This window comes from Geotrypetes seraphini, chromosome 5 (genome assembly GCF_902459505.1).
Source record: "Geotrypetes seraphini chromosome 5, aGeoSer1.1, whole genome shotgun sequence".
Lineage (NCBI taxonomy): Eukaryota > Metazoa > Chordata > Amphibia > Gymnophiona > Dermophiidae > Geotrypetes > Geotrypetes seraphini.
This window is the reverse complement of record NC_047088.1, coordinates 215582157-215595026: the sequence shown is the minus strand read 5'-3', so window position 1 is coordinate 215595026 and position 12870 is coordinate 215582157. Positions and strand designations below refer to the sequence as shown.

At 42.9% G+C, this 12870-nt stretch overlaps 1 protein-coding gene across 3 annotated transcripts in view; it reads left to right on the top strand.

Moving 5' to 3' along the window:
• PKP4 (plakophilin 4) overlaps positions 1 to 12870 on the top strand; it is a 287449-nt gene that overhangs the window by 214989 nt on the left and 59590 nt on the right. For all 3 annotated transcript variants that reach the window (XM_033944462.1, XM_033944460.1, XM_033944461.1), the window contains exons 14-16: positions 2498 to 2615; positions 4851 to 5042; positions 5354 to 5527. In XM_033944462.1, coding sequence (XP_033800353.1) covers positions 2498 to 2615; positions 4851 to 5042; positions 5354 to 5527 — 484 coding nt within the window. The remainder of the gene's footprint in view (positions 1 to 2497; positions 2616 to 4850; positions 5043 to 5353; positions 5528 to 12870) is intronic.

Sequence of the window (12870 nt, the reverse complement as noted above, 5' to 3'; positions counted from 1 at the left end):
TCTCCATTCTCTGGCTCATCTACTATATCCTCTGGAGCAGGTATCCCTTATGGCTCTTATGATCAAGACAGGCTTCCTGGTGTCTATTACTTCAGCTCTTAGGGTTTCGGAGTTTCAGGGTCTCTCCTGCCGGGATTCTTTTCTGCTTATTATGGATTCTGGTTTGATGCTGTGCACTGTTTCTTCTTTTCTTCCGAAAGTGGTTTCCGCTTTCCATGTGAATCAGGAAGTCCGGCATACTGCTTTTGCTTCCTCTGGATCTGGGGAGCAGGACTGGTTTTTGCAGTCCTTGGATATGGGCAAACTCTTGTTGCGGTATCTGAAGTTTTGACTCTCTGACCATCTGTTCGTTCTGGTGGGTCCTGTCCGCAAGGGTAGGCCATCTTCTAAGGCTACCATTTCCAGATGGATCTGTATGGCCATTTCCACAGGGCAGGCTCATTCTACCAGAGGGGTTTGTCCTCTTGGGCAGAGTTATCAGCTATTTCTCTTGATAAGATTTGCAGTGCCGTTACCTAGTCCTTGCATACGTGCACCAAGTTTTACAAGATCAATGAGGCAGCTAAGTAGGATTCTGCTTTTGGTGCCTCTGTTTTGGCCGCAGGCTCATCAGTCCCATCCTGATTTTCTGAGACTGCTCTGTTACGTCCCATTGGTCCTGGAATAAAGTGAGATTGTACAAGAACGAAAGATTAGGTTCTTACCTTTGCTAATCTTCTTTCTTGTAAATCCATATTTTATTCTGATAACCCACCCTATACCTTAATGATTCACCGATTGTCTGACTTTCCAAGTATTGGTAAACTGGATTTCTGTTTTCTGACCAGCCTTTATAAGTGTTGTTATTATTATTAAGAAAACACTTTCACAAGAATAATGCACAATGTCTGATGGATAGAAGCAGCACAGCTCAGGCTTAATTACAAAATGCAATTGAAAAATAGGAGGAAAAAGCCTCAGACTGGGACCCTCCCACTGCCACAAGAAGTGGTTAAAGGTGGTTAGGCGTTAACCTCATTGGCAAAAAAACTCCATTTTCGGTGCAAAGGATAAAAGCCTTGTGCATTGCTGTTTTGTGCTAAAATTTAGAAGAAAAGACTTTCAACTTATCTTCTGGTTGTTCGGTACAGCTTTTATAAGTGTGCCATCAGAATGGGTTTAGCACTTAGTTTTGGAGGGTCTCTAGTTCAGGCGACCCTTCTGACAGTACAGGCTATGTCTCCTTATAGCACTGTTTTGTTGTTCAGGTTTCTAATGTTTAATGGCCTATTCTCTTATTTTTCATCATTGCATTTGTTCATTTGAGCAGAATAGACTTTTTTTGTTGGGGAGTTTCCCTATTCCACTCTCTCTCTCTTGTTCTTATTCTCTACAGATGTTCGTGACTGCTTTAAGACTAACTGATGCTTACAGGGACAGTGAAGAGGTAAGAGGGGGAGGGGTTTAAAGTAGAGAATGACACAGGGACAAATTTTTCCCTGCCCCCGCGGGAACTAATTTTCCCATCCCCGCAAGTCCCTGCCCCATTCCTACAAGTTCCATCCTCATCTGCACAAGCCTCAAAATCATAAGTGTTCGAAGCTTGTGCGGTTAAGGCAGAGCTTACAGAAATGGGACAGGGACAGCAACAAAACTCATAGGGACAGGGAAATTGAGTTCCTGCAGGGACAGGGACAAATCTGTCTGTGTGTCATTCTCTAGTTTAAATCTCTGAAGTTTGAGACTTCCTACAGAATTCTGACGGGTAGATGGAAATAACCAGATTCCAGAATAAAGTGTGGATTTACAAGAAAAGATTAGTAAAGGTGAGAACCTAATCTTTTGTTTAAGTGCAGGTCCTGTATAGCTCAGAGGAGGGGAAGACATCACAAAGTGGAACTTAGCAAGTAAAATTTTGTAATACTATTGGATTGATGGTTAAATAATTTGATGTTGAATGTGATTATTAGGCAGGCTGGATGGACCACCATGCTGGTCTTTGCTCATGGCACCAAAGGGTTCCACAAGATAAATCAAGTAGAAAAGCAACAAATCAGATGTACCAGTTTGTAGTTTAATAAGTGTTCAAATAACATAAAAGCAATCCACAAAGGATATATACAGTCACAAATGACCCACAGAATAAAAACAAGCCAAAGACCTGTTAGGACCCCTAAGAAAGGCATTTTTAGTTTTGCTGAAACATGGCCCATGTCGGATCACTTGAAATTATATACACTATTTGGTCTCTTTTTATTCTGGGAGTCACTTGTGACTGTATGTATCCTTTGTGGATTGCTTTTATATTATTTGGATGCTTATTAAACTACAAACTGGTACATCTGATCTCCTGTTCCACAAATTTTGTTGTTTTTTGGTCTTTATATGCTATCATTTACTATTACAATCTCTCATCAGGAACCCCGTCTGCTCTTCATCAGTGTTAACATACCAGTTTCTCTAAATTTAAATATTCTTCTATAGAGTTTTACAATCTGTTATCCTGATGGTTCTTTAGAAATCTAAGCTCTGCTGGAGAGGAAGCACGAAAACAGATGCGGTCTTGTGAAGGACTGGTTGACTCTCTGCTGTATGTTATCCAAACATGTGTTAACACATCGGATTATGACAGCAAGGTTTGTACACTTTTTAAAAGCTTAAGTACGTCTATTGTATCAAATGTGTATATTGTTTTTTGTGTGTATGGTTTACATACATACACAAGGACACTGTTTTGATTTTTTTTTTCATTTCAACTGAAATTGTATGAACATGAATTCATAAGAAAATGATAAAAGGGATGAAAGCGATAAAAATGATAAACAGAATGGGACGACTTCCCTATTAAGAAAAGCTAAAGTAGCTAGGGTTCTTAAAGAAGAGACGGCTCAGAGGTCTGTAAAATACTGAGTGGAGTGGAAAAGTAGATTTGAATCACTTGTTTATTCTTTTCAGAAATATTAGGACTAGGGAGCATGCAATGAAGCTATTAAGTACTAGATTTAAAACAAACCAGAGAAAATATTTCTTCACTTGATGGATAATTAAACTCTGTAATTCGTTACAGGGAGAATGTAGGGAAAGCAGTTAGCTTTGCAGGGCTTAGAAACTGTTTGGATAATTTCCTAAAAGAAAAGTCCATAATCCTTTATTAAGATGGTTTGCAGAAATCCACTGCTTATTCCTAGGATAAGCAACATAAAATCTGGTTTGTTTTCTCCTTGGGACCTTGCAAGTTACTTGTGACCTGGGTTGGCCACTGTTGGAAACAGGATGCTGGACTTGATGGTCTTTTGGTCTGTCCCAGTATGGCAACTCTTTATTAAGAGTCCTATGTCACATTGAGGTCCTTATTTTAGAAGCACTATTTACAATTTACATGTGTAAATCCTGGTATTAATGTATATACATCGAAAAACTTTTAAAATCCAGTTTAGAAAGCTGGAATTTACACAAGTAAATCTACAATTTGCATACATGGAAAGGGGGTGTGATTTGAGGAAGAATGCAGGTTTATTTCAGAAGGGGAATGCACATCTGTGACTAGGAAGATCAATGTCAGGATTTACAGTTGCACTTAGGTACAAGTAAATTTTGTAAAGGCTTGGTTTGGGGATTAAGGGAAGTTGACGCTTATTTCCCCAGTGTTTGTTCTCCCCCTCCTCCCAGCATTTGATAGTGCTGACTGCAGCTCTGTTCTTAATTGGGAACAATTAGATGGGTAGGTTCCACATTGACAGACACAAACATCTAAGTGTTGGCATTTATATGTTGAGGTTCTTAAAGACCAACTTGCACATATAAGTGCAGACAGACACTTGGATATATATGTTGCCAAGTTGCCTCTATTGATGATTTAAACATTGACAGTTTTTTAAATGGTTGCTCCTACTACACATAGCCAGTATTCCTGAATATTTTTTTAGAAAAGACTTATAAGTCAGCAGATACTTTTCTAGAATAAATACTGGGTAATGTACATCTTGATCTGATAGCCTCAATTCTGATTTCTATGTTCTATGTAAAAGTGGGAATGAGAATGTAGAGATCCAGTTTGAGACATCTAGTTGACATTGGTCAATTCCAGTGGTATTTGTTGGTATGTTCAGTGGGAGTGACCATTTTGAAAATATACATGTTAAAAGTATGAATAGCACAAACCCCAACAGTTTTCACATTAAGCTGCTGATTTTTCAACTTCCACATATAAGTGAGTACCACACATGTAGATGCCCCATTTTACAAATCTATACATGTATAAGCCGCCAATTACATAGTGAGGCTATATAACTTTAATATTGTTTCATTTTGGAGGTGGAAATAATGGGGGATTAAAAAGAATGCCTTCCTTAACCAGCTGAAACAAAGTTTTTTTTACAAACTATGCATGCCTTTGAACTGATATAAAGCTTGACATGGAAATTTTTTCCAAACATGTGTGTTCTCTTTGCATGTGTAAATTTTAGTCCTACACATACCAAAGCCTCTTTCAAATCACTGCATGACTTTAATCTCCATAAAAAAGGGCTTTCTGAAATTGGTGTTTACATGTGTTTGCAATATACACATATAAGTGGTGGTATTGACACTTTGATATGTTTCTGAAATAATGATCTATGTATTGATGTAGGCTTTTTATATTTGTAAAAGTCTTTTTATGCACCATGTGTAAAGGTTTTAAATCAAACTCAAAAGTTTTCAATTATGGCAATACTCATAGATTTTGAATAGACCTGTGCTAGTTTGTTTAGATATACTTTTTATATGTTATTTTGGTAACATTAAGCCACATATTCCTTAAGTATGTTCATTCTGTCTGCTTTGCCTCTTGAAGATTAATGGTAGGATATTTTCTGTTCTACACGTTCCAGACTGTGGAGAACTGTGTTTGCACACTGAGGAATCTATCGTATCGTCTAGAGGTAGAGGTACCTCAGGCTCGGCTGCTAGGCATAAATGAAATAGATGCCTTTATAGGCAAAGAGTCTCCCAGCAAAGATTCAGAGTCAAGTTGTTGGGGGAAAAAGAAAAAGAAGAAGAAAAGGCAGCCACAAGATGATCAGGTGATGACCATATCCAGGTTACAAGAATAGCATTAGCGAAAACAGCTGCATGATTAAGCAAACATACTAACAGGACAATATTGATGAAAATAAATGAGGCATCTGCTCATTTCTTCTCAGACATTTTATTGAAGTTTATGAGATATAACAAAGCAAACCACTTAACAAAGATACATATTTCAAATAAACAAAATTATGCTGCAATGAAAATGGTTATAGATAGTGAATATTACCTTATCTTGGTTTTGTTTTGTTTTTAAAGAGTGTTATAATACATAAATTAATCTATAACAATGTTGTTTTATTTGCAGTGGGATGGAGTTGGCCCAATACCAGGATTTTCTAAGTCTCCCAAAGGTGTGGAAATGCTATGGCATCCTTCTGTAGTGAAGCCGTATCTGACCCTCCTAGCAGAAAGTTCCAACCCCGCTACGTTAGAAGGGTCTGCTGGATCACTCCAGAATCTTTCTGCAGGCAACTGGAAGGTATTGTATTACTACGCTCTTAGCATTCCAGTAAAATCTTTTTAAAACACTTTGAGCTAGATGCACTAAAGATAGCGACTATATCGCTGTTGGCTGATTCTCTGGCCAATTCTCCAGCAGTGATCGATGTGCTATCACGTTTGCATGCAAATGCGACCGATCAATCGCTCAGTGAGCAATTTGGCACATGTGCAGAGCCCTAACAACAGTGACAGGGGAAGCAGTTTCCTATCACTGCTGTTAGGGCGTCTTTTTTTTTAATGGCACAGATCTTGTGTGTGTGTGTGTTACATAATCTGTCCCATAGAGAAAAAAACACCCCCCCTCGTGCCATGGCTACCCCCTGAACCAGGCACCCCTGAATCACATGTCCCCTCCAAACCCAAAAAGCATGGCAGGAGGGATGCCCCCCTGAACCTCCCTCATACCTTTTTAAAAAGTTGGAAACGGGACCCGTTCTGAAGCTCCTGCTTCAGCCCGCCAATCGTAAATAACAAGCCTTCACCTCCCTAGTGCATCATGGTTCAGACACTTAAGGCCCTTCCCTCTGTATCCAGGATACTGAGGTAGGAGCCTAAAGCCCTGATTGGTCAAGCCAGTTAGGCTCCTCCCTTATTATCCTGGATACAGAGGGAGGTGCCTAAGGCCTGATTGGTTCATTCACCTGTGGCTCCTCCCCGTGCATCACATGATTCACTGTGGAGGGGAAGGCCTGTCATTTACGACTGGCGGATCTAAGGAGGAGCCTCAGATTTGGCTTCCTGCTTCCAACTTTTTAAAAAAGGGGGTGTCCAGTGGCAGGAGGGAGTGGGCATCCCTCCTGCCATTTTTGTGGGGTTCAGCAGGGCAGTGGCTCGAGGGTGCCTGATGCAGGGGAGATCATGGCGTTGGGGTGTTCTGCATGGCAGAAGGGATTAGGCATCCCTCATTCTATTTTGGGGGAGGTTCGGGGGGAGTCAGTGGCTCGAGGGTGCCTGATGCAGGGGGTGATCATGGCGTTGGGGTGTTCTGCCTGGCAGAAGGAATTGGGCATCCCTCATGTTTGGGGGGAGACAGTGGCTCTGGGGGGCATAGCGCAGGGATGTTCTGCGTGGCGGCAGGGATTGAGTATCCTTCCTGGCAATTTTCTCTCGTGCCGTGGTTTGTTGGGGTTCATGCTGGAGAGCCGTCATCGATGGTGGGAGACTTTTTTCTTCTTTATCTGTTCCATTGAAAAAAACAGGCAGACCTGTCAGTTTTTATGATCATTAAACCCCTTTTTTGGGAGGGGAATAGCCAAGCAATGTTAGAGAACCAATCACTAGGCTAATTTACATGGCTGCATCGGAAAATGGGCAATCGAGGGGAAAAACACGCGGTGGGCCATTTTGTGCATCAGATCGATAAAAGTGATCATTGCTAAAGCTGTGAAAACAGGTTTACTGACTTTAGTGCATCTAGCTCTTTATATCAAAAAAGGCTTAATGAAATTGGTGATGTATTGATTTCTACAGGAGATAGTAAAACAGTTGTCATATAATACCAATTCTAGTGCAACAGGCATATGAGTCTTGAACAAGTGCATTATTCTCTTTTACTTGAGAATTTGTAGAAGGCATTATCTACCTTTTTCTCTTGGCTCTGCCTCCTGCATCTCTGGACTGTGTCCCACCTCCTCAGTTTTTCCTTCTATAAGCAAGTCAGAAAGTGTCTTTCTGATCTGCTCTGATTTAGATCTTTTTTTTTTTTGGATGGGGGGGGTCTTCATCTGAACTGCGAGGCTTGCAGTGCTTTGGAGATTCTAAGATTGACTAGTACAGCTCTGCCTGAGAGAAGACTCAGATCTTATGATCAGAAGTCTGTAGCCAGGAGGGTAATCCTTTTTACAGGGAATCTGCTTGGCCAGCCTGCCTTAACACTTAGGTTGCTCGGGACTAGTACTGCTTGATTCAGGAAAAAATATTTTGATTCGATTCAGCCTATTGAATCGATTTTTTTTTAATTCGATTCTATTTTCCTGCCCAATTGGGTGGTTTTTTTCAAACATCTTGGTGGGTTTATTTATAGCCTCTTCACCCACTCCACCCCTTTTGCCCTCTCCAACCCACACTGGCGCTGTGGTGTAAACAAAATAAACAAAAAAGACTTTTCCTCTGTTAAATCCTAGCTCACGTTCGTGGTCTAATACCAGCTCTGGCAGGATACAAATTTCAAATCTGACATTGTAATCACAAGCAGAAAATAAAATCATTTTTTCTACCTTTTGTTGTCTGCTCATTATTCAAATCATTTTGGTCCCAGGCTCTGCAACAAACATCTTCTGATAACTTGCTTGACAGGGTCTCTTGACCATTTGTCATCTTCTTTCTTCGGGCTAACCATCCATCTTCCATCTCTGTCCTCCCCTTCCGTTTCCCTTCCCTCCCCCGGGGGTCTGGCATCTTTCCTTTTTTTCGTTTCTATTCCTGTAGCTACAGCGATGGACCCCACCATCCCCAGATCCACCATCTCTCCTTTTCTCAACTACCCTTTCATCCAGCATCTCTCCCTCCTTCCCCACCAGCTCTCCCTTTCTCTTTCTAACTACCCTCCTATCCAGTATCTCTATCCCCCTCTATACCATCCTTTGTGTCCAACATCTCTCCTTTTCTGTTCCTTCCCTCCCTAAATCCCATTGTCCACCATCTCTCGCCCTCTCCTGTTTTTAGATCCATTATTTCTTCTATCCCTCTCCCCTCTCCATGATCTCCCCCAAGTTCATCTCCTCCCCTTCACCATCCATCTTCTCCCCATCTGTCCCTCTCCAGGCCACCAACTCCCCCAAGCCCATCTCTCCCTCTCCCCCTCCCCCAAGTCCATCTCCCCTCTCCATGATCTCCCCCAAGTCCATCTCTCCCCTCCACCATCTATCTGCCCCCTTCCACCAAGTTCATCTCTCCTATCCATCTCTCTATCTCTCCTTCTCCAGTCCACTAACTCCCCCAAGCCCATCTCCTCCCATCTACCTTTATTCTGACGTTGCAACATGTTGCCGGAGGAGGTAGTGATTTAGCGATCCACTCCTGCCGCCCGCCCTCAGTGAAAACTTCCTGTTTTGCTTGGGCGGCCGAATGGAAAGAAGTAGCAGTAAGGTAATGAATCGCATTCGATACCACCGCTTTTGCCTGGCAGGGGAGGAGAGAGCCTTGCTGCTGCCGATCTGCACGCAGAGACCTGTTCAGGCTTTCCCTCTGCCACCGGAGTCCTTGCTTCTGATGTAACTTCTGGTTTCGCATAACTGGAAGTTACATTAGATGGAAGGACTCCGGTGGCAGAAGGAAAGCCTGAACGGGTCTCTAGCAATGTGTTTGACGAATCGGTAAGTTTGATTTTTTATTTTTTTTTTGCCAATCGTGAATCAGGGCAGCACTACTCGAGACCATTCCCCTGGGAGCACCGGCTGTGTAGCCCTGTGTTGGTCCTGAGGGCTTTAGTAGGTGTCGGCTGTGTACCCACCCCACCCCACCCCGTTCCCCTAAATGTGAGGAGCCATGGGAGTCTGGGGGTCTCAAGCTCATTCAGGTTCTGACTTCGCAAACCAGAGAAACAAGAATTTAGAGTGGAATTTCATGCTTGCTTGTGGCAGTTATCTTCTCCGTTGTCCAGCTACAATTTCAGCTGAAGCAGGCACAGCACTAGAACAATGAATACAGGCTAGCTTGTAGTCCAGGGCTGAATCCAGTCTGGTTTTCAGGATTTCCCCAATGAATATACATGAGATCTATGTGCATGCACTGCTTTCAATGCACATTCATTGGGGAAATCCTGAAAATCCGACTGGATTCGGCACTCAAGGAGGGACTTTGGGGACCCCTGTTGTAGTCTATGGGAAACATCGAGATGGTCTAAAAATTGAAGGTTTAGAGGTTTCTGGTATGGTATATTTTCCCCACCTCCAAAAATCCCTTTGTTGAATTTTCTGTGTTTCTGTTTAGCTTTCCTGGGCCCTTTTTTAGCACTAAAATGCTGCTGCAGCAGGCATTTTGGATTTCCCAGTTTGATTTTAAAAGCCTCTATCTGCCTCAAAACACCTCGATTTTGTTTAAAATCATTCTATATGGACTCAGGCTGGGATTTATTTATTTATTGAATTAACTTAAAAATCAAGCATACAATACTTGAAAACAGATTCATATTATAAAGCACAAAATCTTTTACAGTGAAGTCGCCAAACAATAAGAATTTTGATTATTTAGTCCACAATTTTGTAGAAACCAAGGAAAAAAAAAATTGTGAGAAGGAAATTTACATATTGCAGAGAAGACAGACAAACAAAGTCTGCAGCCAGTACTATCAAGCTAGAGGAGAAGCTATTGGTCTTATTACTCCACCCCTTTTCTTAACCACAGTAAAGTCCAGCAATTGCTTCAGATCAAAAAAAAGAAAGTTTTTACTACCTAGTGAAACACAACATTTTGCAGGAAATTTTAATATGAAAGATGCTCCCAAAGCTTGGACTCGAGGCCTAGAGAATGGCACAGTGACTATTACCCACAGCTAGCCACGGGTAACCCGCAGGAATGGAAGAGAAAAAAATGGTTTCCGCGGATATGGGGACAAGGCCATTCACTGCCCCATGGAGCGGTGAATGACTTTATCCCCAGCAGTGAAGTATCTATCGCCACCCACCCTCAAACCCTCCCTCCTGATGGTGGACAGCAAAAAAAAAAACACCCCAAACCTGCAAGTGTGACTCCTAGGTAGGCACATTTGCACCTCCCGGGGGGACACCAGCCTGTTGGAACAGAAGCTTCCAGCAGTTGTGATGCAGGGTTGCTCGGACTGGAACCTTCTTGCCGCCAAGTCCCTCCTTCCGATGTAACATCCGGCCAGAAGTTACATCGTAAGGAAACAAATGGAAACAAGTAGGTTCTGGTCTGAGCAGCCCTTTGTAAAGGAAGCTTCTGTTCCAACAGGCTGGTATTCCCGGCCCAGGAGGCACGAAGGGGTCGACCCAGGAGTCACACTTGTAGGTTTGTTTGTTTTTTTTGCCCTCCGCCTTTGGGAGGGAGGGTGCGAGTGTCAGGGGGCTGTTGGGCCAGCAATAGAGAGGGGGGCTGCTTGACATGCGAGGGGAAGGGCTGCTGCTGCTGCTTCACCTGCGAAGTGGAGAGATAGTTGCTTGGACTGCTAGACATGGAATGGCTGAAGGGAAGGGAGATAGTTGCTGGATCCTAGTCTAAGGATGGGGAGGAAGGGAAACAAGTGATGGGCCTATGTGGTGGGTGGAGTGAAGCTGGAGAGAAGGAAAGTGAGAGGTTCCAGACCCACACCTGGGTGCTTAAGGGAGGGGATAGGGGTGTTGGGCCATTGGGAAAGGGGGCTAGAGGGAAGAGGAGAGGTACAGGATCTGCAGGGAGGAAGAGAGAGAAGGAAAGGGAAAGAGAAAAGCTGAACCAAAGGGATAAAGGAAGAGTGAGTGAAATATTAAACATAGCGGAGGAAAGAGACAGTGTGCGACAAACATTGGTGTAAGGGAGGGGAGAAGCTGGACACAGGGAAATGTACAAAAAGGGAAGATTGTGGGCATGGATGGGAGCATAGGAACAGGGACAAAATGCTGTTTCTGCATGGGGGTGATATATGGACACAGAGGGGTAATGCTAGACATGGGAGGTTATATGGAAACAGAAGATGGCTAGACATGGGGGAGAATAAGAACGCAGAAGGAAGATGCTGGAGAGGTGGGGCATAGGGATTTAGAGGAGTGATACTGTACACAGGAGGAGGGGATCATAAAATGGTGAAATGAGGAAGGCAGGGAGATGGACACAGGGGAAATACTAGAAAGAGAAGTATAGGAGACAGAAGGGAGATGCTTGCTGAATATGGAGGAAAAAACATACAGAGATGGAAGATGAATGGTGAGCATGGAGGAAGAAGAAATGTCAAATGGTCAGGAGACCCTGGCAAGTAAGTTAAGAGTAGAAAGACAGAAATCAAAGCCTGAGACCAATGTAATGTGAAGAATAAAATTACCAGACAACAAAAGGTAGAAATAAAGAATTTTATTTTCTATTTTGTGATAAGAATATATCAGATTGGAATATGTTTCCTCCTAGAGCTGGTGTTAGACATAACTGGGGACCACAAAGCCCATGCCGTGCTTCTTTAGCTTCCAGCTGGCTTAGGGCTCTCTCTGACCAGGGGGCAGTTGTCCTAGTTTCACTCCCCTAACACTATTCCTGTCATGTGTGATTGCGGTATTCTGTTAACATGATTTTTCTTTCTGTGTAGCATTCTGTAATAATTTGGCTTATTCAGTTTTCTTGATAGTGGAAGGGGATATTTGTGAAGGGAAGGGGAAACAGGGTTTCATTGATCCTTGCTCTGTATTTGTGTTTATAAAATGACAATTGTACAGAATATTGTTTCTTTTTATGCTTTAATAAAATAAGTTCAATATAAAATCATAACTATTCGAGGCTTGTGCGGATAGGATCAGATGGTTTACAGAGACGGGATGGGTACAGGGACCAAGCTCACAGGGCTTGGGCTGGGAGAGGGACCAAGCTTGTGGGGGAAGAGACGGGGACAAATTTTTCTCCGGGTCATTCTCTATCTAGGCCTTTAAGCCAAAAAGCCCTTTCTTCTTTCTCTGTGTCACTTGTGATATATCAGGAAATAAATGAATTGATGAGCCAAGCAGTTTCACTTTGAGTGTTCACCAAAGAATTAATAACTCCACAATCATTTCGCAAAATTGTCACTGCTTTCATCAGGTTGGAATCCATGACCTCAATAGCTATCCACAGCGAGTCCATGTTGGCTATGGCAGGCTTTATCATCTCTCCAAATAGATGGTGTCACTCCCAAAAGATGGAGTTTAATCAGCTTCCTTGCAGAGGTGCTGATAATAGGGCTCCAACAGGTCAAACCTCCACCAGCGACTTTCCCCCTGCTGCTCCTCCAGAGGTAGACACCATCCTTTCCTCTTAGGAGGACTAACTTGTCTCCGTTCCTGCTGAGCTCTTCCTTCCGGGTTGGAGGAGAGCCTGCCCCTAATCTGGGTTCAGGAAAACCCAATCAATACGGAGGTCCGCCGTTAGATCCAGTGTTCCTCCCAAAGCTGACGATGCCTCTGTTTCATAGCATACAATTGCTCTAGTGATGGTTGTCTGTATCAGATGTCTCGAGTCCCCGGCCACTGGAAGATCTGGCCGGGAACTTCCTTTCCGCTTCCCCATGGTGAAGAAAAAGTAGAGAAACCCAAGGGCAAACTTCGGTGGCTAATTCTAACTTCCATCAGGGAGGGAACTCAGCTCAACACGTCTGTCTTCAACGACATCTTGATCTCGACTCAGGTTGTTTTAATGTGAATTCAT